The sequence below is a fragment of the Silene latifolia genome, chromosome X (assembly GCF_048544455.1).
Source record: "Silene latifolia isolate original U9 population chromosome X, ASM4854445v1, whole genome shotgun sequence".
Taxonomy (NCBI): Eukaryota; Viridiplantae; Streptophyta; class Magnoliopsida; order Caryophyllales; family Caryophyllaceae; genus Silene; species Silene latifolia.
Genome location: NC_133537.1, coordinates 326,654,371 through 326,667,509, shown reverse-complemented (window position 1 = coordinate 326,667,509; position 13,139 = coordinate 326,654,371). Strand labels below are relative to the sequence as shown.

The 13,139-nt window shown below is 36.3% G+C and overlaps 2 protein-coding genes across 2 annotated transcripts; one reads left to right on the top strand and one right to left on the bottom strand.

Annotated features, from left to right (window-relative positions):
* The first annotated feature begins 353 nt into the window (after positions 1 to 353).
* Positions 354 to 8,702, top strand: LOC141618310 (SKP1-like protein 21). The gene is made up of 10 exons (XM_074435410.1): positions 354 to 557; positions 4,040 to 4,339; positions 4,632 to 4,853; positions 5,104 to 5,295; positions 5,376 to 5,486; positions 6,001 to 6,079; positions 6,677 to 6,771; positions 6,856 to 6,989; positions 7,797 to 7,930; positions 8,248 to 8,702. Exons 2-10 carry the CDS (start codon positions 4,304 to 4,306, stop codon positions 8,271 to 8,273), a joined length of 1,029 nt encoding a protein of 342 aa, XP_074291511.1. The 5' UTR covers positions 354 to 557; positions 4,040 to 4,303; the 3' UTR covers positions 8,274 to 8,702.
* Positions 8,703 to 8,991: 289 nt separating this feature from the next.
* On the bottom strand, positions 8,992 to 12,895 carry LOC141618309 (uncharacterized; the record flags this gene model as incomplete). Its single annotated transcript, XM_074435409.1, is given in 5 exon segments — positions 8,992 to 9,555; positions 10,188 to 11,159; positions 12,128 to 12,213; positions 12,498 to 12,704; positions 12,791 to 12,895. Coding segments are annotated over 4 exon segments (1,050 nt in total), but the record flags the coding sequence as incomplete, so codon positions are not given.
* Between the last annotated feature and the right edge of the window lie 244 nt (positions 12,896 to 13,139).

Here is a 13,139-nt window from a genome sequence, read left to right as displayed (position 1 = left end):
GCCTTCAATTTGAAAAAAAAATTCACCGCTTTTTGAACTCTTAGCCGGTAGTTATGGTTGGTCAAACATTTTTTAACGAATAAACTTTGACCGACCATAATTCCCGACTACAAGTTGAGACGTCGGTGAATTTTTTTTCAAACGGAAGACCTCTTAAAGACGGTCAATTTAGAAAAAAATGTTATTGTATTCTGAACTTGTAGCCAAGAGTTATTGATGGTCAAATTTTTTTTTGCATGAAAAGAGGGGTATATCATAGAAAATGAAAAAGTTAAGGGATACACGAGAGAATATCCAAAAAAAACAAAACTAGTATAGGCCAGATGGCAAAACACAACAAAGTATAGAGACTAGACTAGAGTACACAAGTTAAGCCGTCGTCACTCAACAGTCACAACTTCACAACTCTCACAACGACGGCTGTCTCATCCCTTTCACTCCAATTACCAGTTTACCACTTCCCTCATTTTCTCTCTCTTCGCCGTTACCACCAACCACTCCTTCTCCCTCCTCGCCGTCTTCGCCACCGATCGCCGGACCTCTCTCTCTGCCTTTAGGTTACTTCATTTCTCCCTCTCTTTTTTTTTTTTGTAAAAAATTGTTGTATGATTAATTGATAATGAATTCATTAATTTGATATGTCATATGTTTGATTAATTGAATTGATTGTATTACATTTTTACCTGAATGTAATACGAGTAGCTGTTTTTCCTGCGTGTTTGATTTTTCTACGTTTGTTGTTGATTAATTTTATGTTTGTTGATTATCGTAGCTTTGTTTAACTAGTGTTCAATTTGCGAACTTGATTAATTAAGATTTGTTGTTATTATGTTAATTGAGTTTAGTTTTCTCGATGCCGAGCTCTTGCTTCATTTTTTCGTATAGTGTGATTAATTTATAATGATTTCGTTAAATTTAATCAGTCGTAGTGATTGATTAATTGAATTTATTGCATTACATTTTCATCGGAATGTTATGTGTTGTGCGGAAGCGTGAATACCTCGTATGCTATAACATGTTTAGTCTTTATTCATACTTATTCGATTTTTCTACGTCTGTCGTTTATTAATTTTGTGTTTGCGGATTATTGTAGCTTTGTTTAGGTAGTGTTAATTTTGTGAAATTGAATTAATTGAGATTTGATGCTGTTATGTTGATATAGTTTAGCTCTCTTGATTCCGAGCTCTTGCTTGTTCGATTTTTCTACGTTTGTTGTTGATTAATTTTGTGTGTTGATTATTGTAGCTTTGTATATGAGTGTTAATTTTGCAAAGTTGATTAATTATGATTTGGTGTTATTATGTTAATAGCGTTTAGCTGTCTCGATTCTGAGCTTTTGCTTCATTTTTTTTCTTGTAGTATGATTAATTGATAATGATTGTTAATTGAATCTGTCATATGATTGATTAATTGATTTTTTTTTTGGTATTATAAATCTGATTAATCTGCAATAACATGATTGCTCACGATGAATATGTTTATCTCTGTAATCTTACAAGTACAGTAAATGATGTTTCTTGCTATTCTATTTATACAAGCATCTATGCAGGTGTCTAGTCTTTAACCGACTTACTCAACTAACTAATTCTATAACTAACTGCCAACTAGGATAACTAACTAGTCTATCCAACTTTTTGCATTTTTACCTGAGTGCTATGCTAAATCATGTTTAGCTCATAATTCGTGCTTGTTCGATTTTTTTTTTTACGTTGATTGTTGATTAATTTTGTATTTGTTGATTGTTGTTGCTTTGCTTAAGTAGTGTTAAATTTTGCGAAGTTGATTTAATGGAGATTTGATGTTATTATGTTGATATAGTTTACCTCTCTCGATTCCGAGCTCTTGCCTTCTTTTTTTGGTATAGTATGATTAATTGATAATGATTTCGACATTTAGTTAATTTAATCGGTCGGTCTTAGTGATCGATTGATTAAATTTATTGTATTACATTTGTACTCAAGTGCTATGGTATAGCTTCCCTAGCTGTTTTTCATGTTTATTCGATTTTTTACATTGTTTGTTCATTAATTTTGTGTTTGTTGAGTATTGCAGCTTTGTTTAAGTAGTGTGAAATTTTTGCAAAGTTGGTTTAAATCAGTCTTTATGTTATTAACTTATTATGTTGATAAAGTTTAGTTCTCTTGATGCCGAGCTCTTGCTTCATTATCTTTGTGTTGTAAGGTTGATTGATTTATGTTGAATAGTGTTTTAATAGATAGAGTTTATTGTATTATGGAGTTCACTTTGTCGAATGCTACATTATAGCTTGTCTAGTTCTCTTGTCGTACTTATTTCAATTCTTAGGCCTGTTGATTAGATTTGCGTGTGCTTATTGTTGTTAAGTAGTGTTGAATTCGCAAGGTTGATGAAATTAGGAAAATGAGATGAGATTTGTTGTTATCATGTTTATATAGGCTTTGCTCTCGATGCCGAGCTCCAGAGTTTGTTTTCTAGCTTATGGCCACTCACTCCCCTATTTCTTTGCTATACATAATATATACCTTAGTATCACCTACATTCCATTTTTAATGTTCACCATTTCACTTTTGTGGTCAAAGATTTACTTTGATCATTCATTTCTGCTCTAAAAGGCAGGAGATGCTAGATTGCTAGGTGTAATTTGTCTTATTTGATTTAAAACAATTTTTCTACTATTCGTTTAAGAAAGTTGTATCTAGTTTATATTGTGAGAAAATATTAATCAAAGTTGATGGTGTTTGACCTATGAAGTCAAGTAGGGATAACATAAGGGAGTAAGTTGTCCAATTTTGACGGTTGCGAGTGGTTAACTAACAATAATATTTTGCCATTTAATTATATTGCATTTTGTACCTTACATCATAAAGTCAAATAGGGATAATATAAGTAGGATTAGAAGAGTAGTGTCTCCGATTTTGACGTTTGGGAGTGATTAGCTAACAATAATACATTATGCCATAACTATATTGCATTTTCTTCCTAACATCACAAATTCAATAACCCTAATGCATTGACATGAATCAATTACTAACAAGCACCGAGACTAATAATAAACAAATGGAGTAAAAATTAACAGAAACCTGGACTGTAAGTTAAGCTTTTTCCACTCCAATTTGATTATAATGAGTGATTACTGATTAGTTCAATAATATTATTCCATTTAACAATTTTGCATTTTGTACCTAACATCACAAATTCAGTAACCCTAAGTCCCTAATGCATCCACGGCGAATCAACTACTAACAAGCACCAAGACTAATCAATAAACAAATGGGAGTAAAAATTAAGAGAAACCTAGAATTGTTAACTTAAACTGTGTTCCTCTCCATTTTGATTATGATGAGTGAGTAATTAATTTAACTACTATTCTGCTTTAAAAGTGCGATTACAGTAGTGACGTTTTTCTTCTAGCTCATAGTTGATGTTTACACTTGAATCTTTTTACCGGCATTATTTATTTACTTTTTTTTTTGCGGTAATGATTGGGTAGATATGTGTGACCTTAAAAAATATGATAAGTTAGGATGAGGTTGTCAGACAACTTCCACTATCATGAGCTTATTGGTTTAGAAGATAAAGATGATAAACAACTTGGGAGATTTACTAGAATGACAGAAAATGTGTACCAACCACCTTCAATCGTCTTGGCTTTTTATGGTGGTGATAACATTGTTTAACAGCTAAAATGAAACCCTTTTTGAATTGTCATTGAAGTGAGAGTTAGAGATGATTTTGTAGACCAAGATTTGTCTATCCTTTTTGGGTTGCAGCAGTTAAAGATGCCAACAGTACGAACATTCATAAACAAGGGGTACTGAAAACATAATAAGGGGGGATGTTAGGAGAAAGGGGAGGGGGGGGGTGTTGTCTGGTAAGTGGTAACAAAAAACTGGTGTTCTATTAGCTGTAGCGGTGTAGCCTATAAGCTGATAATTATGCAAAAAGAGTGAAAAAACGTGTTCTGTGTAGCCTTCAATGTGGTTTTTTGCGAGCTAGGAGATGCGTTTATTTGTTCATAAATATAGTCTTTGAAACTGATGTGTGGTTTTTTATGCTTCAGGACTCAGGAGTATTCAATAAGGATAATTTTCATTTCCTTTCTTCGGAGTTCAAGGTTGACCTACTTGATATGTGAAGATTGTAAATGCTACTTTTATGAGGATTGATATCAACACCAGATTATGAACAAGGAATCAATATTTCTGTTACTTTAAGCTTGGCGTGAAGTAAAATAAAATTGTTCTTTGTTTTGGTGACTATTTTGAAAACGTGAAAGAACAAGACTACTTGCACTCCCAAGATAGAAAGATATTAGATATACTGAATGCCAGAAGGTACAATGGCAGTTGTCAAGCAAGAGGTATGTTGAGTGGCTTGTTGATTTTTGAACTAAAGACTGATAAAATGCGAAACATGGTCTTCTAGCGCGTTAGATAATCAGAATCATTATGTAGCTCTATTATATGGTTTATATTATGATTTTGAGTTTCTAATGGGTCGATTATTGGAAAGTTTATATTTTTTTGTGCAACTTGCCTGAATAAGGTTGGACCATTTGTTACGACATTTCATGATCTCCACTTACATTAGTGATTTACCGTCATATAAATGCTTTGGCTGTCGTAGTTTATCCTGCTTGCTATTTGTTTCAGATGAAGTCTTATGTTTGGTTACAAACCGCTGATGGCTCAATTCAGCAAGTAGAGGAAGAGGTTGCAATGTTTTGCCCTGTTATATGCCGAGAAATACTGCAAACAGGTACGGGGACTTCCAAAACAAATGCTGTTGTACTCCCAGAGCGGGTTACCCCTGTAACTTTGGGTTCGATCTTGGATTATTGCCGTTTTCACCAAGAGCCGGGTCACTCCATTAAGGTTAGTCTGTGTGACATATTTTTGGTTTTCTTTTGCTTGTAGTACTTTGACTTCCCTACTCGGAGCCTTTGGGGAACTTGTATAATGTTGTTGTATCTTCTCATTGTGTGTTAAGGTGTTTTAACTTGACTTATCTTACTTTGCCAAATCTCTCTTTGTTCCCTATGTTCCACTTATTTATTTAGTCTTTTTTTTGTTCCATATGTTGCTATGCTCGCTAATATCATTTATGTATCCTTTTTGTTTCCAGGAGCGGAAGGCGTTTGATGATAGGTTCATTCGATTAGATACCAAGAAATTATGCGAGTTAACATCTGCTGCTGATAGCCTTCAGTTGAAACCTTTAGTGGATCTCACTAGTCGCTCACTTGCTCGGATAATTGAAGGGAAGACCCCAGAGGAGATACGTGAGATATTTAATTTACCTGATGATCTCACAGAGGTTATAGTTTGTTGCTAAAAGGCTTGTAGCATGTGCATTGTATAGTGGGCACCCTTCTGATGTGAATGTTGTTATTGCAGGAGGAGAAGTTGGAGCCATTAAAAAATGTCACGGACGATCCTCGCATACGATTATTGAACCGGCTGTATGCGAGAAAGAGGAAAGAATTGAAAGAAAGAGAACAAAAAAAGGTGCTTGCTTTTTTCAATGTAACGTTTCAGTTAATAGGGATCAAATAAAAGTTTACAAGAGATATAATCTAGTTGGGACCTCAAACCAAACTTTTTCCTCAAACCAAACTTTTTCCTTCTCTAGACTTGGGCTCAATGGCCTTAATCTAGCAAGAGCACCGGGCCACACTATTAGCACTACCTCTAACGTGTGAGCAGGCAAAATACTCAAAAGTGCAGGCTAACAAGAACATGTCAGCTATGACCCTGACATAATCCTGAGCATTCGTAATTCTTTATTTATCTTCAGTCTGTTTGGAAGATTATAACTGTGGAAAGGGACATCATGCATTAAGTGTTGGTGGCTTTGTATTGGTAGGGCGACCTGTTGAGTTTCAATATGTACTTTGGAAATAGACGTACATACTCGGAGATAATTCCTAACCTCGTCATTGTAGGGCAAAATCCTAGCTTTAGTGTACCAGTAACACACATGTGTCCTGATTGCTTATATGCCTATTGTGTGGTATCTCAGATAACTGAAGCTGAAGAAGAGGCTGTAGATGACCGCTCTGTGGATGATCTCTTATCATTCATAAATAGTGGAGAAAAAGGTGCAGATTCTTTCATTGATATTCAAGTAGACTAAATTTGCTTGCTTACTGAAGTGTCTAAATTTAGTTGTGCTATGATAGCGGGTAGCTACCTGTTTTTTTTCCCCTACTCTAGATTTGCTTGCCAATGTGAGTTTGGGGTTCATTGTGAAGGTCACTGGTAAATTGTACAGTAGGTAGGTCAGGGGGAGTTGTCGAAACTTGAAAGAGCCATTTTGCTCCACATGCCACTTAAATTCTACTATACCCAGTCATGGTGAGAGACTGATGTTTCTGTAATATAACTGTGTTGCTTTGGTAAGGGTACATACGTAAACCATCCAGATATTCTCATGTTTAGGTTTAATGGTTTGCCATTAGATTCGAGAGAGGGGAGTTTTTATATCTCATAGTCAGAACCCAGAAGCTTTAGTGAATTAAGGCACTCTGTTTTCTTGGTATTTGAGACGTTTATTAAGAGTTGCGAGTTATGACGTAGCTGCAGCTGCTTAGTTTTAGATTTTATCATCCTGGAGGCATGCTGTGGTACTGTTTAAATCTCCTCTGTAATCCTTTTTACTACTACGTATCATTCACTTTTGTGTATTTATCTTGCAGAATGTAAAGGAGGTAAAGCAGCTAAAACTAAAAAGAAAAACCGTAGAAAAAAAACACACATGAAAGTGCCAAACAATGCTATTGGATACCAGAAGGTCAGTTCCTTCCCTATTGTTTGTTAACATCTTTTAGCATCCATGTGGCCCACTTATTTTATTAGTTTCTTGTTATTGATTCAGGAGGGAGGCCTCTCTCAATCATTTGAAAATGGGAAGTTTGGCCATAGTTCAGAATCACAAGAGCTGGATCCTAAAGTTGATTATGACGATGGTGATGATGAGCTAGATCCTGCAATGAAGGAAGAGCTTGACAGGTTTGAAAATTTTTCATTTCATGTGCTGTATTTTTTCCTTTCAGTTGTATTTGAAACAACTTCCCTGATTTATGTCTAATCATTCCAGTTGTCCACCATGGGAAATTCAGTCCTAATTAAGGCGCATTAAATTTACTATTTTTTCTTGCTTATAATTGAGAGGCTTTTCCAAAGCCAATTTTCTGTGTGTTTAACTTATGACAGACCAAAAAGAAGGCTCACTAACTGATTACCTTCTGTTAATTGTGAAGTCATTCGATGCAATATTAGACACATTTTCAGTATGGATCATTTGGAAAGTTTCTGTGTGTTAACAACACATGGGTAATGTTGTCATTGTTGGGTACATCCGCCTAACCTTTTCCCGCCATGTAGAGAAGCCCTCGAGCATAAGGATAATGTTGTGGAGAGGCTCCGTATTTTTGAAAATTGTACTCACTTACCCCTTTCTGAGCCAAGGCCAGCAGGTTTACATGTTAACAAATCACAAGTGACAACCTTATTCTTCTCATGTGGAAGGTTGAGGATGCCAAACCTATCGACATATCAAAATTGGCACAGAATGAAATAATAAATGCTATTCAAATAAAATACTCGTAGTATATAGTCCAGTTGACATTAGGATTCACATAATGTACCTTTTTCTTGTATTCTCTTGGTACCGCATGTCCACATGTTAATTCTGATACTGTAGTCGAGTTACCGTGATCCCAGAACATTTTTTTTACATATTAGCTAACGTCAATGATGCAAGAAAATTAGTCAACTTGTTTGTTAATTTTGTTTTGCAATTACGTGGTACTGCAGGGAGGTGGAGGACTTTGCTCGGAGGTTGAACTCAGACTGGCCAGAAAGAATGCAAGAGATTCTATCCTTGGGCCAAGGAAGAAGTCTCACGTCCATTTCCTTGAATGGCAACGGTTCTACACAGAGAAATAATGGTACGTGTGTCATACAAGAGATAAGACGGTCTTACATGTGAAATGAAATGAGGTCATTTGGTTTGACATGTACACGAGACCTTATATAAGAGATAAGAAGGTCTTACATGTCTAACCAAATGATAATTCATTAGCATAGTTAAACAAGGTGCATATAAGTTTGGGTAGATCTCTCATTTGAAATCGTCGCATACAAGACTGATTATGGATGGTAAAGATCTCCCCAAGTAAAATAAAAATCAAAGTAAAAAATGTTCTTGAGCTTATTTCATCCTTGCTGTTCTTTCCTCTTATTGAAATGTTCGATTTGTAATCAGGTTCACGACGGAGAATGATCGAATAAGAGAAGGTGAATGGTACCAGTTAACATGGTAACATTCTGATGTCGTTTAAGACACCTCTCACTTAGTAGGTTAATCCGGCGGTTGTGCTGTGCAGTTGTTTATATCATGCACATTACAGGGGTCATGAAGATGGGATAGCCAGGAACTGACTCTAATCCCGCTACTTGCAAAATCTGTATATTTGTGAGTAAGGGCAATTGACTTGTGGATTCTTTTTCATTCCATGTTGGTCACATTTTTCCCTTTCTGGTTCGTCACATTACATAGTTACATTCGATACGCAGTTTTCTCGTGACGTGTATTGTTTTCATTTGAAAAAATCAGCTTCTTTTCTTTGTAATACTTTTAGCCATAAAACCTTTGTAGTTTGTACAATGGATTCATCCATAAACAATTAAACATAGAGCAGACTTTGTGTTAATGTCAAATGATTAAAAACATGAGCAATTGAACTTTTTGATATGCATCAGTCACTCAGAGTCCGTCACAAACTATCGCATGAGCTGCAGTAGACCTCATTTAAAATGATCCCGAAGAGCACGCCATTCTGAAAAATCGAGAAGTACCAAGTACTGATAGGAGTGCACTTTTTCAAGAAAAACAAAATTTCCACGATAGCAGAAATGCTATGTGCCTACGTCAGTCATCTCAGTATTTCTGCATCTGTACACTAAAAAAGCATTTACATTTTAGGGAAACAAAAAATTGGAAATAAAATGAGGACCAAAATTATTAATTTTATGAAAATACCACCTAAAATCCACAATTATGCTAAAAGTACCCACAGTTTATTACATGAGAAAAATATCCAACTCATGAAGGCGAAAAGGCTTACAGCTTACAGCATCCTATGGAAAATAGATAATAATGAGCTATCACTAAAAAACCACTTTCCCCAAAATTTCCGGACAGAAGACCACTCCTAAAACTGGAACCCTCTGAAAAGAATGTAAAGATATGATGGGCGAAAAAACTGCACATTTCCTATACCAATTGTATGAATATCTCAAAAATTTCCGAAAGTTGTTTGTTTCTGGATGTACTTGACCTTATTTCCCTTCTGGGGCTTAGCCCTGGCCTTGGTCTTCACTGTTGTTGAAGAATCGATGGTCAATTGGACTGGTAAATAATTCCCAGCACAACTAAGGACGTTACTGCCATTTAACTCGGGAGATGAAACTTCTTGATTACTAGTATCATCTAGTACCACGGAATGTCCTGGAGGTCCCTCTGTGAACAAGACTAGTTCAACATGATCTGCCGTGGTAGCCTCCTTCCATCCTAGATTAGTGAAAAACCATGATGTTAAAACTAGTTGTTTTAGATAAATAGCCACATTGGAGCCTAAACATGAATCAACATTAAACGACTTTTGTAGTATTATTGCAAAACTGCATGTTATTTAATCAAATAACCCTTACAAAAGATAATTTTTAATAAATGCCATATGGTCGTGTCTGGTGTCTTGATATGATATACGAGTATCACTTTTCCTTTTGCATTTACTAAAAAGAAAACATCAAAAAGCCAAAAACATTCCCCGAAAATCTACATATCTACAATAGTTCTCGAAAGGATTGATCATTTTCAACTAGGCTTCATTTTAAGAAAAGGAATGTAAATACCCTTACCCTTAATGCTCTTTTTCACCAAACTTAAGTTGGGTATGCTCATTTGCCTCTTCAAGAAAGGTAGTAAAAAATAAAGTTATAAATTAAAGTTGCCCAATATAGAAAGCAATCATTATTATGGGACAAACCAAATTGAGCTTGTGATCATTCTATTGGAAGGAGTAGAAATTAAGAAAAGCATGCAATGGCATATGCACTTCACATGATTTCAATATGTATAGAGTAATAATCAAATAAGCTCAAAATTTGAAAAGGAAAAACATTGTGGAACAGAGAACATACTCTGAGAGAGGAATGCTTCTGCCAGATGGCTGGAGAACTTCACGCCTCCTTTCTGTCCGCCTTCCACACATGAGTCAGATTTATCTTCGCAGCCACTAGTACTCTCAACTATGAATGTTGTCGGCTGCACCCCACCACAGTCATTGCGAAGGAAGCTATCTACAATGGCAGTACCACTGCTATTATCGATGGGAAGCTGGATTCCATCACCACGTCGATTAACAGGTCTCCACAACATGACAGTTGAATTACTTGCATTATCCTGATTTTCACTTGGTACAGAATGTTCTGAGGCACAGCTTTTGGAAGCACTACAGAGATTACCATCCGTCCTGGATACTACTATTTCCAAGTGAAACAGGTATAGAGCCAATTAAAACCTTTCTTTCTTGACATGGTAGCTTTGGTGCTTCAATAAGATATTTAGGTTTAGTGTTCCGTTCATCAGTTTCTGATTTTGGTTTTGCTGTCCAAACTTTAGTGCCATTGGTAGTAACATGGGAGTTTCTTGAAGAAGCACGTTTCTGAATGGCTCCAGGCTTTGGAGCCTGATAGTTGTGATTGGTGTGAAAGCCATTGGGATATCTATGCGATTTTGGTGCTTGCAAGCGAGAGTTTATCACTTGTCTTTGGCCTTCCTGCTGCAATCTTTTATGCTCGACATTTTGGCAAGCACCCAAATCTCGATTCCCCTTTTGGTGATAGCCTATATCTGGATGTCTGTTTTCTTGATCTATAAAATTATCCCTTCCCACAAGCACTAGTTGAGAATGCTCAAAAGATGGAGTTGCATCAGGAGGTATTTCTAGCATTTCTAGATTAGAGTCATAATCATTAGAAGGGATTGAACTTGACGGGGATGGAAGACTTTCTTCAGGAGAATTATCATTTTCAGCATATGCTAGCTCTTTTTCCCTTTGCTCTTTCTGCCTAAGTTTCTTCTGTCTTTTCTTCTCTACCAGAGCAGCTTGCCTGCAGACAAAATACATCAGAGTGGCTATGAGCTTATGGTGGAGTAAAACAGGGGGAGGGGGCTGCACAAGCACAACGCTACTCAGGTTGAAAACACGGAGAGGTTGTTTTTGGATGACAACAACAACAACAACAATACCCCAATGCCTCAATGCCTCCCACAAATTGCGGGGTGGGGGGGAAGGGGGATGTACGCAGCCTTACCCTTGTGTTAGAAACACAAAGAGGCTGTTTCCGAATGACCCAAGACGAAAACACGGAGAGGTTGTTTGGATGACCCGTAAAGAAAATTGGTGTTAAGATTGTCTCGAGTTTATTTTTTGTGGAGTTGGTGAAGTTTACCATAAGTGGCACAACAATAACAGATGGTGATATTGGTAATTAAACACAAAAATGTGAAAATGACTTGAATACCATAACTCTACGTAGTCATTTTACAGCTGTATGATCCTAATCCAAAAAATTGTGTTACGTATTGCACCAACTAAACCAAATTCACAATATATGAAGTATAAACTGTTCAATGAGTTCTTTCGCTGTAATACATAATTTCCATTATATTCCGGAGCCAAAGTAGTGAGTCTTTGGCTCACTGGGAAGCAGAAAACTCTTGCCAAACTCCAACAGTGGAAATATTGTTTTACCACTGTCTTAATTTGAATAAATGAAATATCTAGTGCACTTATACGGGGTAAACTTCACCAAATGACTCACGCTACAAAACCATGGGGTAGGAGGCTAACAGACTGAATAAACCAAATAATAGACCCTAGTTGTCCCCTCCCCTCCAGACAAAAAGAGAGAAACAAAAAGTATACATTAATATTACAAACCCAATTGGCCATGTGTACAAGGACACCATCTACTCAGACAAAAAAGCAGCACAACTTTGAAACAAGGTTTGACAACGCGACTAAAATAATGGAGAAAAGGTAGTTACGTTACAACTGCATAACTATATCAACTACCTCTTGTGAGCAGCTTCTTCCTCATCCACAAGCAGTTTCTGATACCTTAGAGCCTCAGCATCTTTATCAGCAAGGCATGCCTTGACCTGTTGAAAAAAATAAAATACTTTTAACAATGTAGCAACAATAACAACATTAACCATTGCTTCAAAGGCTCTTGCAAACAACGAGGATAGGGATTGTTTCTTAATGACCCATAATGAAAGTTGCGTCGAGAATTGCATCAAATAGCAATTCCTTCACAATTGAAAGACGCACAACAAATTTTGTGAGTAATTTTGCTTTAAGCATGTAGCATTGACCAAAGAAAAGAGGGATGGGAGAAGTCAAAGGCAAATGATTCCACACAGAAAGGATAACCGATAAGTACCAGTTTCTGCTCAACAAGGAAACTAGTACAAACAACCAAGTTCCTCATTTCAAGGCCAATCTTTTCGGCATCACCATTGAAAACAAACTTCTTTAATGATTCGGCAGTGCCAGCGCATAAAAATGTGTTCTCGCTTGCATCGTCTAAAATGTTGAACAGATCCTGAGATGAAATTGGGAACCTCGCAGGTATACCTTGGACAATATCCTGCCATAGTCAATCGCCATGGTTAGAACTTAGATTATCAAGCCAAGGAACAAGGAGAAAATGGAAGTATCACGATTGGGTTTTACCAGGAGTACAGAGCCAGACTTCACATAACTGTGTGGCAGAGAAGTGTATCCAGGTTTACGGATAAATGATGTTAGTGCCTCTATGATTGAAGAGCCAGTGATTCCCTATAAAGACGACAAAGAAAATAATAATAAGACTACCAAATGACAACCAACTACCTTGTTGCCACAGTGATTTCATAATCATGAAGTGATTATGTGATGCAAGTATATTTTAGTTATTTGTGCTTAAAATAATTATCATAAGTAAACAACTAAACATATACTCCAGTGGTCTCAAATATCTAAACTTGGAGCTCTATTTCCATATCACCGCCATCACTATCAGACTACATCAAATATTTTAGTA